This window comes from Ochotona curzoniae, unplaced genomic scaffold (assembly GCF_017591425.1).
Source record: "Ochotona curzoniae isolate NIBS_2020 unplaced genomic scaffold, NIBS_Ocur_1.0 contig_4501, whole genome shotgun sequence".
Classification (NCBI taxonomy): Eukaryota; Metazoa; Chordata; class Mammalia; order Lagomorpha; family Ochotonidae; genus Ochotona; species Ochotona curzoniae.
Genome location: NW_024466307.1, coordinates 19,719,894 through 19,735,468, shown reverse-complemented (window position 1 = coordinate 19,735,468; position 15,575 = coordinate 19,719,894). Strand labels below are relative to the sequence as shown.

At 49.2% G+C, this 15,575-nt stretch overlaps 1 protein-coding gene across 1 annotated transcript in view; it reads left to right on the top strand.

Moving 5' to 3' along the window:
• Positions 1–12,459, top strand: part of LOC121160228 (rho guanine nucleotide exchange factor 28-like) — a 39,536-nt gene extending 27,077 nt beyond the window's left edge. The window contains exons 7-9 of the mRNA XM_040985874.1: positions 9,013–9,065; positions 9,626–9,686; positions 12,365–12,459. Of these exons, the coding sequence (XP_040841808.1) occupies positions 9,013–9,065; positions 9,626–9,686; positions 12,365–12,459 (209 nt within the window). The remainder of the gene's footprint in view (positions 1–9,012; positions 9,066–9,625; positions 9,687–12,364) is intronic.
• Positions 12,460–15,575: the final 3,116 nt, after the last annotated feature.

Genomic DNA, 15,575 nt, shown 5'->3' with positions numbered 1-15,575 from the left:
AAAATCATCTTGTGTATTTCTCTTCGTTATAATCCACCTTCAACTAATTTAGAACGAAATGAGGTCTCAACGAGTGATTCGGCTGCAAGTTTTTGTCCTCAAGGACCTTTCTGTTTATGGTTGGGGCAGAAAAACAAGCTCTCCCAGCCCAGGAAGACAAGTGCTCCAGGAGTCATTTGCAAATTGCAACAGGAGCATGTTCTAGACTGTGAGTCAGGTGGTCAGAGTGGGCTTCCTGGAGGGGGTGACCCTCCTGGAGGGAGTGACCTTGTGATCTGATAGAGGGTAGGAAATCCAGACAGTGGAACTCCTCGCAGTACAGAGTCCTGAGCCATGTGACGCGCAGGGGACAATGTAAGTCAGTTTGCAGTTCTAGTAAGTGAGTGTGTCCCTGTGTTTGTTGTTGTTGGTTGTGGTGGTGGTGCCAGGAACACAGTTTTGAGAGGCAGACAGATCTGTAGGGTTTGTAACTAAGCCACAGAGCCAAAACTCCACCCTGACATTCTGGGACTAGGTTTAAGCAAATTAGATCAGGCCACTGTTTTAATAAGTTCACCCTGGAGATGTATATAGAACAGGTTTGGGGGCAGGTGGAAGGCAGGAGATAGGATGGGAGGGGACCGCGAGTTCCGACCCGAAGGAGTCTGTGGTGAAGGTCACCAGTGATTCCTGCATTCCTGGGTGCTGTAGGCGTTACAGAAAGCAGGGTTTGGCAAAACAGATCACTCCGTTTTAGACAGGTTGAATTGGATGGGTTCTGGGACAGCCCAGAGGACAGCTGGTTGCCTATTGGCCTCAAGTCACTAAACCAATAAGCAAAGGTATACCAGCTCTTAGTAATTCCTGTGCAGTTACTTCGAGGAACTTGGGAAACGTTGTGCATATGCCAACAGGGGGCAGTGTTCAGCCAAAGCAAAAATGCTCCTTGCTCCCATTCAGGAGCCCTGATGAGACTATTGGAAGAACAAGACACGTTGAGCAAAAGCTTCTTATTTTTTTAGATTCTAAAGAAAGCTTTCTCTTTGGGATTAACAGGATTTTTTAAAGTAAATCATGCTTTTCTTCAGGAGCAGCGTGCTGGTCTTGATTAGAAGACTGGAATAACTTTGGCCAGGAAATTAACTGCTGTCTCTTGAGAGTGAATGATGCTTGGTTTTGTTATTGCCAATGGACCAATTATGTTTCTGTAACTTTGTGATTATAATTGTAATTCCAGGATAATGGGGAGCTATTCCAAATGAATTGAATGGCTGAAAACATCCCATTTTAACATGCTCATAGTAATAAACCAATTAATAAGGTTTATTAATCCACAAGGCAGCTCTTCCTGTCTCACAGGCTATAGTGAGTCCCCTGTGGCTGAGGGATCCAACAGGGCTCCCCAGTGGATCCCAAGGAATCTTTTGTGTACTGCTCAGTGCCATGTGGCACTGCAACATGCCACTCATCTTCATTTGTTGCTGATTATCCCCTCTGTGCCAGCTTCCTCCTGGGCTCTTTCACTTGGGCCCTCACCACCCACATGGGCAGTCCCATTACAATGGGAAGGGAGCAGGGTGTGGCTGTCACACCTCTCATGATCACCTTCAGTCTCCAAAATCCTCTGCCTCACTCCCCCGCCAACATCCCACTTCAGCTCTGGCTGGTATCTGGGGCTGGGGTGCCAACTGCCCATTGGGTCAATGGCAAACTGGGAATCATGGCCATCCTACTCAACACTCCATGAATTCCTTGTCTTTTCAAATCTTTTGTAATAAAAACCTTTCTAGGTGATGTGCTATTTCAGCTGTTGTGTTCCTTGGGGCCCATAAACCAGCTTGTGTATGTTCCTGAACAAGCAGTGGGGAGTGGGGATTGGCACCTGAGTTCCAATGGAGAAGGAGAGAGGAAGTAGCTTCCTGCAGGTTCAGAGCGCCTTCCCTCTGGTGAGCTTGAGCAAGACAGGAGAGGCCGTGGGTCCCAATATTAGTCTGGGCAGCCAGACTTTTCTCCCTTACTTGTCCAATAGTAGATAATTTTGGCTACCCACTTTATACCACGCTTGTTCTAGGCATTGATGATATAGCAGTAACCTCAAACAAAACAAAAACAAGAGAAACTCCTTGCTCTCAAGTTTACTTTTACTTCCTTCCACTCAAATGTTGAAAGTGGCACTGTCCTTGGCACTGGCCAAGCACGGGTCAGTGGACCATGTACACTCATGGGGTGTTCACACCACTGGGGACGTGAACACGCATGGAGCGCTTACACCAGTGGGGATGGGCAAGTATGTTTCCATTTTATACATGAGGGATTAGCACCCCAGAGAAGATCTGGTGGCCCCTCTGGGCTAACAGTTTGCTCAGGTTGTTGGAACTCAGGGAAGAAGCGTCTGTGCCATCGATGCCCGTGCTAACACATCCTGGCCCCTCCTCTGTCACAGGGGACGTACCTGTATGATGCTGGGACTACTGCTTTGGCCTTGTGTCCAGCATTCATGTGTGGGTCCTTAGAAGAGTCCTGTTCCAAACGGTCCATCTCTCCCCAGCTGTTTTGGCCTGGTGGAGAGCAGCCATGTCTCGTGGCCACATGCCTGCAGTGCACAGGCTCTGCCGAGAGCTTTGATGTGGCCCCAGACCAGTTTAGGGGTAGAGGTGGAGGATGTCATTGAATGAGCTGGAAATGAAGAAGTACAGAGGCAGCACCTTGTCCAGTAATGGACGGAGTGGATGTTTAGCAAGTGTTGTCTGCTTGGCAGAACAGGTTATAGAACACGTGCTGATTGTGATCTGAAGGTATAGAGGTTTTCAGACACCGGAACATGACCAACTGTGGCTGTCGTGGCTCGAGGGGGCAGATTGTTCACCATTTCTCTGTGTGCTTCCATTTGTGAACTGTGGAGGTGTTGTGTGGTCAATTCTTCAGGGAGGTATCGTGGGAAAACAGGAGGGCTTTTACCTGGGTAGAGATCCTGTCCTGGCGATTTACATTTGAAGAACTCTGACTTGAGGGCTTTGAAGAAGAGCTCTGGCACGAGGCTGCAGTATTTTACCGTGGCAGAGGTCCTTTAAGTGAGGCCAGCTGCCTGGTGGCATGCTGGGACAGTCATACAGCAGCGTGGGAGGTTGCTGTGTAGGGCAGCAACTCGCTGGATCCACAGCTCTGCCTAACACTGGTGTGGGCAGTTCACCCACGGGCTTGATGTTGCTCTCCCGGAGGTATGGTGTTTTGGTGTTTTCAACACAATGAAATGGGCCAGCTCAGCAAGATAGAAGGCCATAGGGTCTCAGATATGGAAGTGGAAAAAGTTGATCACGTGGAAAAGGAGAGTCAGAAGGGGGATGGGGGCAGGTTGGAAACCAGGTACCAAATTAAGGTTAGCTGGGAGAGCAGGTTCTGGTGTTGCGTAGCACATAGCAGGTGGTTAGAGCACACAGCACTGAATTACAGGGTTTGTAGAGAACTTGGAGAGAGGAATATGTGGCCTACAGATGCAAAGAAGTGAAGAATTGCTGGAAATGTTGATTACCCAGATTTGATCATTGCACATTGTATGTATGTAGTGAATTGCTACACTGAACTCCGCGCAATGCTTGTGTCAGTGCTAAGGTTTGAACAGGTTGTAGACTCCCTCTGACACTGAAACCCCACAGTCATAAGTTGGTGGTATGGAGGAGCACACCTAATCCGGCGGTGATGTTTAAGAGGTGGATCCAGGAGGAGGCCTGCAGGCCACTGGGGGGCTTGCCCTCGACAGATGGTTCTAGCAGGAAGCTGGTTGTAGGAACTGAGTTGGGTCAAACTACTGTCTCTGCTTCCTTGCTGGTGGTATGATCCTGCTACTCTGCTCGCCCCACCTTTGCCATGGCCGTGTTTTCCAGACCTTGGGGTCCTGGGACTACCTCATCTTGGACTTGAGTCTCCAAAACTCTGGATTAAGCCAGGATTTCCTAGGTTGGTAGTGTGTATTGGGCATTTTGATGCAGTGATGACGAACTGACTAGTACAATTGAACATGTTCAATTCAAGGACAAAGCAAGGACACAGACAACGTAGCTAAAGCCCAGAAAGCGATGTGAGGTTATTTCCATCACCATAAGAGGAAGTCAGCTCTTCTCCCAATTCCCACAAAGAACTTTGGCCAAAGATAAAGATAGGGTGTCAAGCGCGTCTGGTGAGCATTTTTTATTACTGTAGACGCATTAGTATTTTCTCTCTCATAAGTTAAAAATTCCTCTCACTGCTTAGTTTATCAGTATTAAAAAATTATAACCTGAACTGGGGAGAAATCAAGTTCTGCCTTTGAACTCACAACTTAAGAGCTGGGCCAGATGGGATAAACTGAAATGGATCTTTTGTTTGGGCTAGGCTGGGTCAAATTAGGAGGCCACAGAACAGACACGGATTAAACGGCCACTAAGGATGCTAATAGAGCTGAAATGAACTTAGCTTGAAAATACAACTAAGGAGTTCACATCTTTATTGAATTGAAATACAATCTAAGTTTGAAGTCTTGGGGATGTAAACGTAGTCCTGAGACAAAATTGAATTTTGTTTCTTTTTTTTTTTAAATCTTTCAAAGAGGGTTTGCCTTATTGAAGCAATTGATCAAATTAGGAAAAGCATTCCTTGACTTCACTTTGAAATGTAATGACTTAGAGCTTCTGCTTAATTGCAACCAAATTTTAGGCCAATAATATATTTTTTTTCCCCACATGACTGAATTCTTCTGAGACTTTAAGGCTAGGGGTATCACATAGAAAACATGAAAAATCTTTCTTTTATTCTAAACATAGATTAAATGTGGTTACGTGAACCCACAGTAGAAACATCTGCAGGGAAACTTGGGTGTGGAGGTTCATTGCAGCAGCGTCCCAGCAGATGCTGGAGACCGCTCGGATGCCCGCCAGCTGAGCAATGGAGAAGCAGGATGTGACACAGAGATGTCCGTGTACAGACCTGTGTATCTCACAGGTGTAAGTGTGAAACAAGGCAGTTACGAAAGCCATCGGTGGCGTGATTCCATCTGTATCAACTACCCAGTGAGCAAATCCCCTGAGACGTGGTAGATGAGTGCTCCCCTAGGGCTGGGGTGTAGGGGGTGGGTGGGTTGAGGAGAAGTGAGGGGACTACAGTTTCTCTGCCTGATGACAGACAGTGCTCTGCAATTGAGTGCGATGATGCTTGCACAGCGGTTGCAGCTGTGACTGCGCTAGAAGCAGCGTCATGGCTCACTTCAAATGAGTGAATTCCATGGACCTTTTAGCAAAGGTGTTTATGCATTTACTTATACGTATCCATAGTCAGCTGGAATATTGTGTGTGTGTGTGTGTGTAAATAACAATATAATTGTATTTAGTCATATTGTTATTTTTTCTTAGTTTTTCCCAAATTTTTTTGCGGTTCAGAAGAAGTGCTGAACATTATTTAAATAGATATTTTGAAGGGAGTTCTTGCTGGGATAATATGGAGCAGAAATGTAAGAATAACCCCAACGTAGGAGCACACTTTAGTGCTGCGCAAAGGTGGGACTTCCGGCATCTTCTTTCCGGCTGCTGTTGAGCAGGGACCAGTCGAGCCAGTTGAGTAATGGGTTAAGGACCTGAAGGACAGGCTCATGTGGCTGTGGCTCTGGGTACCTCAGTGGCTCTGCCAGCCCATATCTAGAGTGCACATGCAAAGGAAGGTTTGTACAGAGTCCCATCTGAGAGGATACTGAGGTGGGAGTGCCGAGTGTTACAGTGGCTCTGCGTTAGGAGTGAGGGAAGCTTCAGGAACATGCTTCCATGTGATCTCCTTGCTGGACACTGGTCAGTCATGGTTGCACTCTAGGATTCAGCCGTGTCACAGTGTGTACGAGCGAAGAGTAGTGAGCAGTGACATCTCGGTAGGGGTCGGGAGGGTGGCTGGACGGTGGGGAGGAGCCCCGGGAAGAGCCCCTCTTCTCTCTGCCCCCGTCTCGCTGTTCGGAAGCTGTGATGAGGCTGGGGGGGCATGGAAGGCTTTGGGTTGGTAGCTCCAACAAGGAAACAGCTTGTTTCCTGGTTTGACTGCCTGTCACTGTGACTCTGGGGAAGCCTGGCCACGGGATGTGGGTGGAAGAGGGCGGCTGCTGAGTGCCTGGTGTGTGCCTAGCACTGGGGAAGCTTGTGCTGCTGGGCCCAGAAGTCCCAGGATGCGTTCAAGGGCCAGGTAGTAGCCCCTGTGTGCAGCCGGGGGAGATGCCAGGGGCTGCTGTCATCAGGGTGTGTTTGTGGCACAGCAGTGTGAGAGCGTGGCCCTTGGTGGTTGGCTGTGTTTTGGACACTGCCTTGCAAGTCTTTCCTAGATGTGCACTTGGCCGCGGACAGGGAAACTCGTGAACCTGTTGGTGGCCTGGCTGCCTGTGCGGTGGAGGAGTTGGGAGGGCACGGCCCAATGAACAGAGAACTCTGAGCATCCTGTAGGTTTGTGTAAATTTCCCCCATGCTTTCTTCTGGTCTCAATGGCCCCATTTGACTAAAGGAGGCAGTACGTCTTTCGGACAGATCTGCTTCTTCGTAACACATTGATACGCATCTTATAGCTACTTAACCCTGTATTTAAAACCCTGTCACTAGGTGCAGTGTCACTCGTGAACACTAAGTATTGGAGATTATCTCTTCTTCCATTATAGTTTGGCAATCAAAAGAACATGTTTATCAAGTTTGTTAAGTCTGATTTAGGAGGGGTAATCCTTACTTCTGGGTGGGCCTAAAAGGCAGGAATTATGGGCCTTTAAGAGAGACTGGCTAGAGTTACCGATATCATTATCTGCTCAAGGTTGCTATGGCAATCAGTGGTTTGATTGCACTGTGTAATTGGTGGCACAGTGGGTAGTGTAAAAGGATCCTTCTAATTGAGCAGAAACTCTCCCGGACCAATTTAATTAAAGTCCAGCAGAATGAGTGCCAAATTCTTTGAAAGCTCTAAGATACGGCTCTGTTTAGTCCTAGATTAACCAAAGATAGTTATTGTCCTGAATCTGCACCCTGTCCTGAATATTTGATCAAGCCTTTATCACCAGATCATTAAAACTGGCAAGTTAGATTTGAAATGCGGAAGTGTGGCTTTCAGGAAGGCGGTGTGAGTACAGTCTGTGGAATTTTGAAGTGACTTCGAGGAGAAGTGTGGTTACACATGGTGTTGTGCAAAGGCCAGCTTGTGTGGGGGGCGGGGAGGAAGTTGGGACCACAGCGTGCTGGCAGGTGGGACTGCAGGCTGTTATCAGAGCCGTCCTTCCTGGGGATACGGGTCCTGGATGAGCACTCCTCTGCAGAATGCTGTGCCAGCTTAAGAGCTCATGGTCCGACTTGCCTTTATGGACAGAGGATAAGTGTTTGACGCTTGATGGCGTTACACAGGTGCCTGTTGAAACTTTGGTTCTGAATATCCTCATATTCTTACCCCCTCACCTTTTTGTTTTTTTAAAAAAAAATTTTGGTGATATTTTCAGCGTTCATTCCAGTTTTCAGTTTGGGTGTGTTCATTTCAAAGACATATCATATACTGTGTACCTGTAATGTGGCAGACACATCATGGTGGGTGCTGGATGTCAGGTTTTTAAAATCTGTGCCATGCAAACAAAAACTTTTTTTTTTAAATTTGTGCTTTGAACGCTGAGGCTTAAAGAACAGTTGGGCTCTTGAAGGCTGTTCACCCGATTGTATTTCCCCCCCAACCTCTGGTAATGCTATTGCTACAAATGGGACTCTGCTGCCACCTGGAGGCGTTATGTGGGTTGTGCAGGATTCCCTATGCATTGCCGAGAAATAAGCCACCATGGAGTGCAAATGTGGGGTTACTTGCTCGATCCTAGCCTTAAGCGGATTTTACAAACACTCCTGGCTTAGTTGTTTGGCAGTAAGAAGAACTTAAATAAATCCACCGGGAGGGTGGAAGCCTTAGGGAACTTAAGTTAGTAGGACTGGGGCTGGCATCTTGATACAGGTTGCAAGGCTGCTGCCTTCTACAGTGATAGTATCATATAATGGGTACCAGTTTGTGCCCTAGCTTCTGCACATCCAATCCAGCTCCCTGCTAAAGGACTGGAAAAGGCAGGATGACCCAAATGCTTGGGCCCCTGCCACCCATGTGGGAGATCTGGAAGTAGCTCCTGGCTTTCTCCTGTTTTAGCCTAACTTGGGGAATAAGCTAGCAGATAGAAGATGCTGCTGCCTGCCTGCCACACCCTGCCCCAACTCTGACATTCAAATAAATAAATTTTTTTTTGGAAAAATTAGTAAGGCTGTAAAAGTAGAGTCCAGTCTGTTTAATGCGCCTGCTGGGACAGTTCGTGGGTTTCCCCAGGGTTCAGGAGAACTGTGGAAGGTTGGGAAGCTGAGCTCCAAGCAGAGTGAGAGGTTTCCCAAAGTTATGTGTTCCTGTGCATTTGGGGCCATAATCTGCAATCTTTTACTCTCCAGACCCAAACCTGCTCTCGGGGTGGTTGTTGCCATGGCAGTAGCTCTTGCTGACAGGCAGCTGAGCATTTGGGAAGAGAACCAATCAGTCCAACCAGGGAGAAAGAAAATGCCCCATTCAATGAGCCTTCCTGTTCATCTCAGAACAGCGGCATGTCACTCCTGCTTCCAGGAAATCCCTTGCTCAGAGGGGGACATCCAGTGTGCCCGGGGCTGCCCACCACTCAGCCTCCGCCTTCAGGCTCATGCAGGGGGGCCTTGGGGACTCTAGAGTTTCAACAAGCGGGAGGCAAAGCCAGCCACTTCTCGAAAGAATGAAGAAAGGGAACGTGGCCTTGCTGTAAGGCCTTGAGTGGTAAGCAGCCCTCCCTGGAAATCTTTTTCCCCCAAAGATATCCCGCGTGAGCTCCTGGGCGTGTTCACACCTGGTCTACATGCATATCATAGCAGAGTTTGTGGGCAATCGGGTTATCAGGTGTCGGAATGTTTTTGAGAAGCCTGACCCAAAATCCTGGCTCAGGGGGAAGCCTGTTGATATCAGACAAAAATTCTGATCAGCACAAGATGATGAGGTTTCTTCTTCTTCTTGCAGAGGTTAAGCACTTGGTGCCCAGTGGACCGTCACCTGCCGAGGAGAACGCCAAGGTAATGGTTGCCCATCCTGCTTCTTTCTCAGCACCGAGGGACGGCGGGTGTGAAGATCTAGTGGTGAAAAAGAAAAAAGAAAAACCTGCAGAAAAGTAGAGATGTGTCCCAAGTTGCATTTGGAAGAATTGAGGGCCATGATTGGAGTTGAGTGCCTGCTTTTTTATGAGTAAACCTCACTGTCTTTCTGAACTGTTGCCACAAGCAAGGTGTATGGAAGCATTTTCCAAAGCAGCCGTGAACTTGGCGTTTGGTCTTGGTGGAGGTTGGCTGTCCGTGGGATGACATGCGTGGTTTTCACAGATACTCTGGACAGAATTTGACCTGGATGGCCCTCGGGCTTGTTGCTGCTTGCCTGCGGTCCCTCTATTTCTTTTAAGCTCTTAAATGAACATGGAGTAGACGCCTAGCTTTCTGTTTATAAGAGGTGATACATATTTTACTGCTTTTTTTTCTGAAGTGGCATTTCTAGTTCATGAAAATAAAGGAACATGTAGAAATATAGCATAAATATTAACTAAAAATTATCCCACTGCTGGACCTGCCTTTATCTGTTTCAGGGTGTCAGCAGCCTGGAGGGTCAGCTGAAGGGACACGAAGAACAGGCCAGCCTGGCATCCGGTATGTTCCCAAACAGAGCTTTCCTTGTACTTGTCCTGTAGATCCTACAGACGTGAAGAATATAGACTTTATTATCTTTTTAATTCACAATTTTTTACTTTTCGAGATGACATTTCAAACTGATGTTGTAGTCAAGGGCTTATAGACACCAATAAATAAAGCGTTCAACAAGCATAGAAAGCTAGAACGTATCCAGTGTGAAAATAGGCAAGGGCTGTAACAATAATCAGATGAAAGGATGTTCAATTTCACTCACAGAAAAAGGAAATTTAAAATGTATTTTTGTATGTTGTATTCCTTCCTGGGAAAGCTACTGAGCATTGGCTACAGTAGTGAGATGGTAACTGTGCTTGGGGCTCCGAATACAATGTAACAAAGCCAGCAAACCATCCAGGCTTGCGGGGCAGTTTTACTCCCAGCTGGACACTGCTAGTTACTGCCTGGACTGCCTTGTTCCTACAGAGTCGACACTGCCCACTGGTTGCAGGTGAATCCATGCAGCTGTCAAGGGGCGAGGAAGTGGTGGTTGGTGACCTTGATGTTCAGAGCTTCACATGGGCTGGCTTCAGGCTCCCCTCGCTCGCCCGCCTCTGTCCCCCCACCTTACCTGATACCCACCGGGAGTACCCGCTGCTGAGCTGATGTGCTCTACCCGCCCTGGCCTCAGGACGGGGGCTTGCTGTCTTAGCGACCGGCAGAGCCCTTGGCAAGGTGGGGAGCTTGCCTCCCACACTGGGACGTTCCTGTCTGCGCATGGTGTTCTAGCTCCCGGTGCTGTGAGGATGCCCCCATCAGACTCTCCCATTGCATTTGGTTTCGTCCACACTGATGGGGGGCCTTGGCCTTGAGTCATGTGGGGGTGAGCAGGGCATAATGAAGTTTCTGGGGTCAAGAACATTGTTCTGGGACCCTGGGGAGTCTCGAGACTCTTGGAATCGGAAGTGGCAAACAGAAGGGCCTGAACCTTCACAATTGCTTTCTCTGGATTCAACGTCACAGAGGCAGCTCACACCCATGGGGACTACACGCAAGTGAAGCCAGCCTTGGAGCTGCGGGGTTGGGCCAGTGACCAAGGGCTCAGACGCGTGTGAAGTCAGAGAGAGCCGAGGTGAGGCCCAGGGTAGAGCTTAACCTTGAGCCTGCAAGGCAGGGACAGTTTTGGCTCCCTGGGCAGGCACCCAGTAGAGCACTGGGAGGGTTGTTGTGCACATAGAGACTGTGTTGGGTCCCCTGGCCACAAGCCCAAAGAGATTCTGCTGAGGCGAGGCAAAAACGAAGACCTGTGCCAGCAAAGCATGCACCTTCGATATTCCTTCTGTGTGATGCGGGCACACGTGTACCTGCCAGAGGACAGGAGGAGGAGGAGAAGGAAAGCAGATGTCCCTATGCAGACACCTCTGTGGCCTCGCCGTCAGGCACACAGCTGACACTCACACGCATAGAGTGTCTCAAAGGCAGTTTGCACCCGGGAACGTGAGCTCCGTGATGTGCTTGCCCTAGCACATCGCTGGGCGGCAGTGGACAACAGTTCTGGCAGTCAGTTGCATTGCATAGTAGGACCATGCTATTTTACAGTTGGTAGTCCTATCCAAGTCTCAGACTGGTGTCCTCGCCGGGTGAGAAGATTCACCCTGGAAGCCCTTGTGGCCTGACCTGCTCCGAGTGTTTGCCCGGTGACATCAGCGTGTCTGCAGAGGGCACACGGGGGAGACTTTGATCCGGTGATTTATGAAAAGAACCTCGTGCTGCTTTGTTTATTTAACACTTTTACATAAAAAGAAAAAATGAAAGTGCCTGAAAAGCTGTGTGGAGACAGAGGGGAAGGGCAAGCATTGAGCAGTACTGGGACGGTGATGTGCGGTCAGCAATGGATGTGGTGTCTCCAGAGGCCCACACAGAACTCTTTTTATTAAAAAAAATTTTTATTTATTTTTATTGGAAAGGTAGATATACAGAGAGAAGGAGATACAGAGAGGAAGATCTTCTGTCCGATGATTCACTCCCCAGGCAGCCACAATGGCCAGAACTGAGCTGATCTGAAGCCAGGAGCCAGGAACTTCCTCCAGGTCTCCCATGCAGGTGCAGGGTCCCAAGGCTTTAGGCCGTTCTCCACTGCCTTCCCAGGCCACAAGTAGGGAGCTGGATGGGAACTGGAGCAGCCGGGATATGAACCAGCACCCATATGGGATCCTGGCGTGTTTAAGGCGAGTACTTCCGTCACTAGGCTGCTGCGCTGGGCCAGCTCTTTTATTTTTAAAAACATTTTTATTTGAGAGGCAGAGAAAGCAAGAATGAGCCCTCCCATGTGCTGGTTTACTCCTCACATGTGCACGAAGGCCAGGACCAGACCAGGCTAACACTGGGGGCCTGGAACACAGTCCAGGGCTGTCATGGGATGCCAAGGTCATGACTGCTTGGGCCATTGTGGATCCATTCAGGGTCTGCATTAGTTGCATGGAGTTGGGAATCCAAGCCTAGTACATTGATGTGAAATGCAGCTGTCCTCGCCAACACTGGAACTGCTGGCTGAAGGTTGTTCCTGCTGCACTTTTCTGAGGACCATGTTCTTCCCTGTCAGGGAAGACAAGGCTAAGTATGTGAGATGGAGGTGTAAGTCCTCGTGACCTCTACTGTTAAGGTTCTTGTGGTGTTAATTTTAATGTGTGTGATCTTGCCAGTTTCACCAGAGATGAATGACCAGCTGTCCAATTGTGCTGTCCAGCCCAGTGGCCAACCACCGTCTGTGTCAGTTGAGCTCCGATTACTGTACTGAAGAGCTGCATTTTCAATTGAATAATTTATTTTTCAGAAAGATTAATTTATTTGAAAAGCAGAGTGACACATACGGAGAATGAAGAGAAAGAGAGAGAGCCATTTTCCATCTGTTAGCTTACTCTCAAAATGGCCACAACAGTTAGGGCAGGGCCAGGCTGAAGCCTGGACCGTTTGCTGCTGCTTTCCCAGGGACATTAGCATGGGGCTGGATTACAGACAGAGCAGCTGGGACTTGAACTAACACTGATATGGGATGTTGGGGTTACAGATCTTGATTTATCCTGAAGATTGTATTTGCTTTGATTGTATTGGACAGGGAGGACCAGAGTACATTCCACTGTGGTGTTCTGATTGGCTGCCCAGAACATCAGGGGTCACACTGGCTGTTGGTTTACACTCTGGGAATGACAGTTGATTGGAGACATCCAGTGTTGGAGCGGTGGTAGCTGGTAGGTAAGGTCATCTGAGGCAGCAGGAGGAGATAGTAGGGTCGCATCTATGCTTGCGCTCTTGGTTGCTGTCAAGGCCTGCCGTTTGGTTCATGCTTGCGCTCTTGGTTGCTGTCAAGGCCTGCTGTTTGGTTCAAAGGGGGACAATCCCAGGCTGAAGGGCTGGGGTCAGATTCTGTTGCTGAACATGGGCCCCTTTGATATCCTAGATGGCTGAGTGAGGAGAGGAGACAGCGCACTTGAAGGATGTGGGGGGAATGAAGGCAGATGATGTGAAAGGGGCCAGCATGGCGAGGATGAGGGGTAACAGGGCCGCCTGACTCATGGGAAAGGGATGGAGTGGGGTCATGGAGCAGGAGCACCACTGTAAGCAGAGTCGACATCAGTGGGGCTGTGCTGAGGAGAAGGGGAGTGGACGTCTGGCAGGACCAGGTGGGTGACCAGAGGGCCTGTGGTTGGAAGGAGGCACCCTGCTGCATGGTTGGACTCCCAGCCTTATGCCAAGCTTCCAGGACCATCTCTGCGTTAGTAAAGCTGTGAACACGTTAGGCTTTGTGCTTTACAAGATTTTCTCTTCCCTCTCTTCCCTCTCCCCTTCTCCTGTTCCCGTCTGCTTCCCCTTCCTTTTCCCTCCCTTCCCCCTGCAGGGCCTCCTCTGCCCACCGAGCCTGTACATTTACTGCACTGGCATTTACATAATTTGAACTTCCTGCTCTAAACTTCACAATAAGCACCCAGATTTGGCATCACTTTATGAAATCCCAAGTTCTGTTACGTATTTCTTTGGAAAGATGTGAGTACTTAGTTGAAAAGCTTAGTGTAGAGAGAGAGTGAGGGAGAGATCACCTACCCGCTGTTTCAATGTCCAAATGGTTGCAACAACCAAGGCTGGGCCAGACTGGAGCCGTGAGCCGGGAACTTCATCATCCAGGTCCCCATCATGCGTGGCAAGGGGTTCAAGCACGTGGGCCATCATCTACCACATCCCCAGGAGCATCAGAAGGGGGTCAGATTTGGCTCTGATATGGGATGCTAGTGTTTCAAGGAGCTGCTTAGCCCACTGTGCAATGTTGACCACGCAAACTACTTTTAGAGGGCCGCTCCTGAGACAACGTGAAGCTTTGCGGTTTTGGTTAGAAATGAAGATTTCCAGTGAAGGGCCCTGTTGCTGGAAGGTGGTGCTGTAGCTTCCTCAGAAAGTGGGCTTGTGGTGGGCCTGGGAGGCTGTGGAAGCCTGGCTGGATCAGCCATGCTGCTACCCAACTGATTACCCTGCACTGGACTGTCTCTCGCCATCCACACAGCACTAACAATGACAGGAAATTGGTTTCACTAGAGTTGCATGTCAGTGACAAGTTGGATGGGAAGAAGTGAAGGCTTAGTGAAAATGACCTGGCAAAAGGGGCACTCAGCGTGTTTTAACTTTCTCCAGGAGAGAAGGTAGTGATGAGACAGGCAGCAACATCAGTGGTGGGCGTTGGGGGATGGAATTGGCTGGCTCATCCTCTCGGCGTGGGGCCTCTTGCATAACTGCAGCTCTGGGTGTACGGAAGTCCAGATCTGCCATGACAGGGCTGGATGCAGGAAATGGGCTTGGCTCAAACACCAGCGAAGGTGTTCAAGACATATTACTAGATAAGCATTTTTGGAACAACAACAAAAAAATAACACTCTTGTAGAAGAGGTAGAGATAGTGAAAGTCCACCAGAGAAAAACTGGACATTTTGTGAAGAAAATTTGGGGAATTCTTATCTCTCACCCAAAGACAGTTATTAATTTTTAGGTGAATTTCCTGCTAACATTTCCCCTATGTATGCATTTCTTTGACATTGCTGTGATCATGCGAATGATAGAATTTCTAAAATGATGCTGTGCGAAGACTTCTGGATCATTTTTGTAGGAACAAAGATAAAAAGCCATCCATCCTCCCATTAAGGGAGGGCAAAAAGGGGCTCCCTTTTTCCCTGTCTTACGTGAACGGTCAGTTTCGTAGGCTGACCTGGTCTGCGTGTGCGACGCTCTCATCTTAGCACCCTTTGGTACTTTGGCTCACGGCCTTGCCTCTGTTGTTCCTGATTTAAGTGTAAAACGAGAAGAAGATGCGTGAGTGGTTGCCGAGACTGCGAGGGTGAGCACTAGGAGGGCAGATGAGACCACGCTGGATGTGGAAGGAAACCCAGCAACCAAGCAGGGACCCAGCCGACCTCACACAAGCAAGCGGAAAGCCAGTTGGGGAGAGAAGGAAGCAAACATTCGGACATGAGGTTCAGATGTCCCCAACCGCAAAGACACAGCCTGCATTGGTCATGCATAGGGCTGGGAGGAAGCTACCCCCTGGGAGCTCAGGACAGAGGTCTACCCAGGGACACGGGGAGCACAGTCCCCTGAAGCAGCCGGGACACTGGGGAGCACAGCCCCCTGAAGCAGCCGTGACACGGGGAGCACAGCCCCCTGAAGCAGCCATGACACGGGGAGCACAGCCCCCTGAAGCAGCCGTGACACTGGGGAGCACAGCCCCCTGAAGCAGCTGTGACATGGGGAGCACAGCCCCCTGAAGCAGCCGTGACACGGGGGAGCACAGCCCCCTGAAGCAGCTGTGACACGGGGAGCACAGCCCCCTGAAGCAGCCGTGACACGGGGGGCACTGCACCCTGAAGCAGCTGGG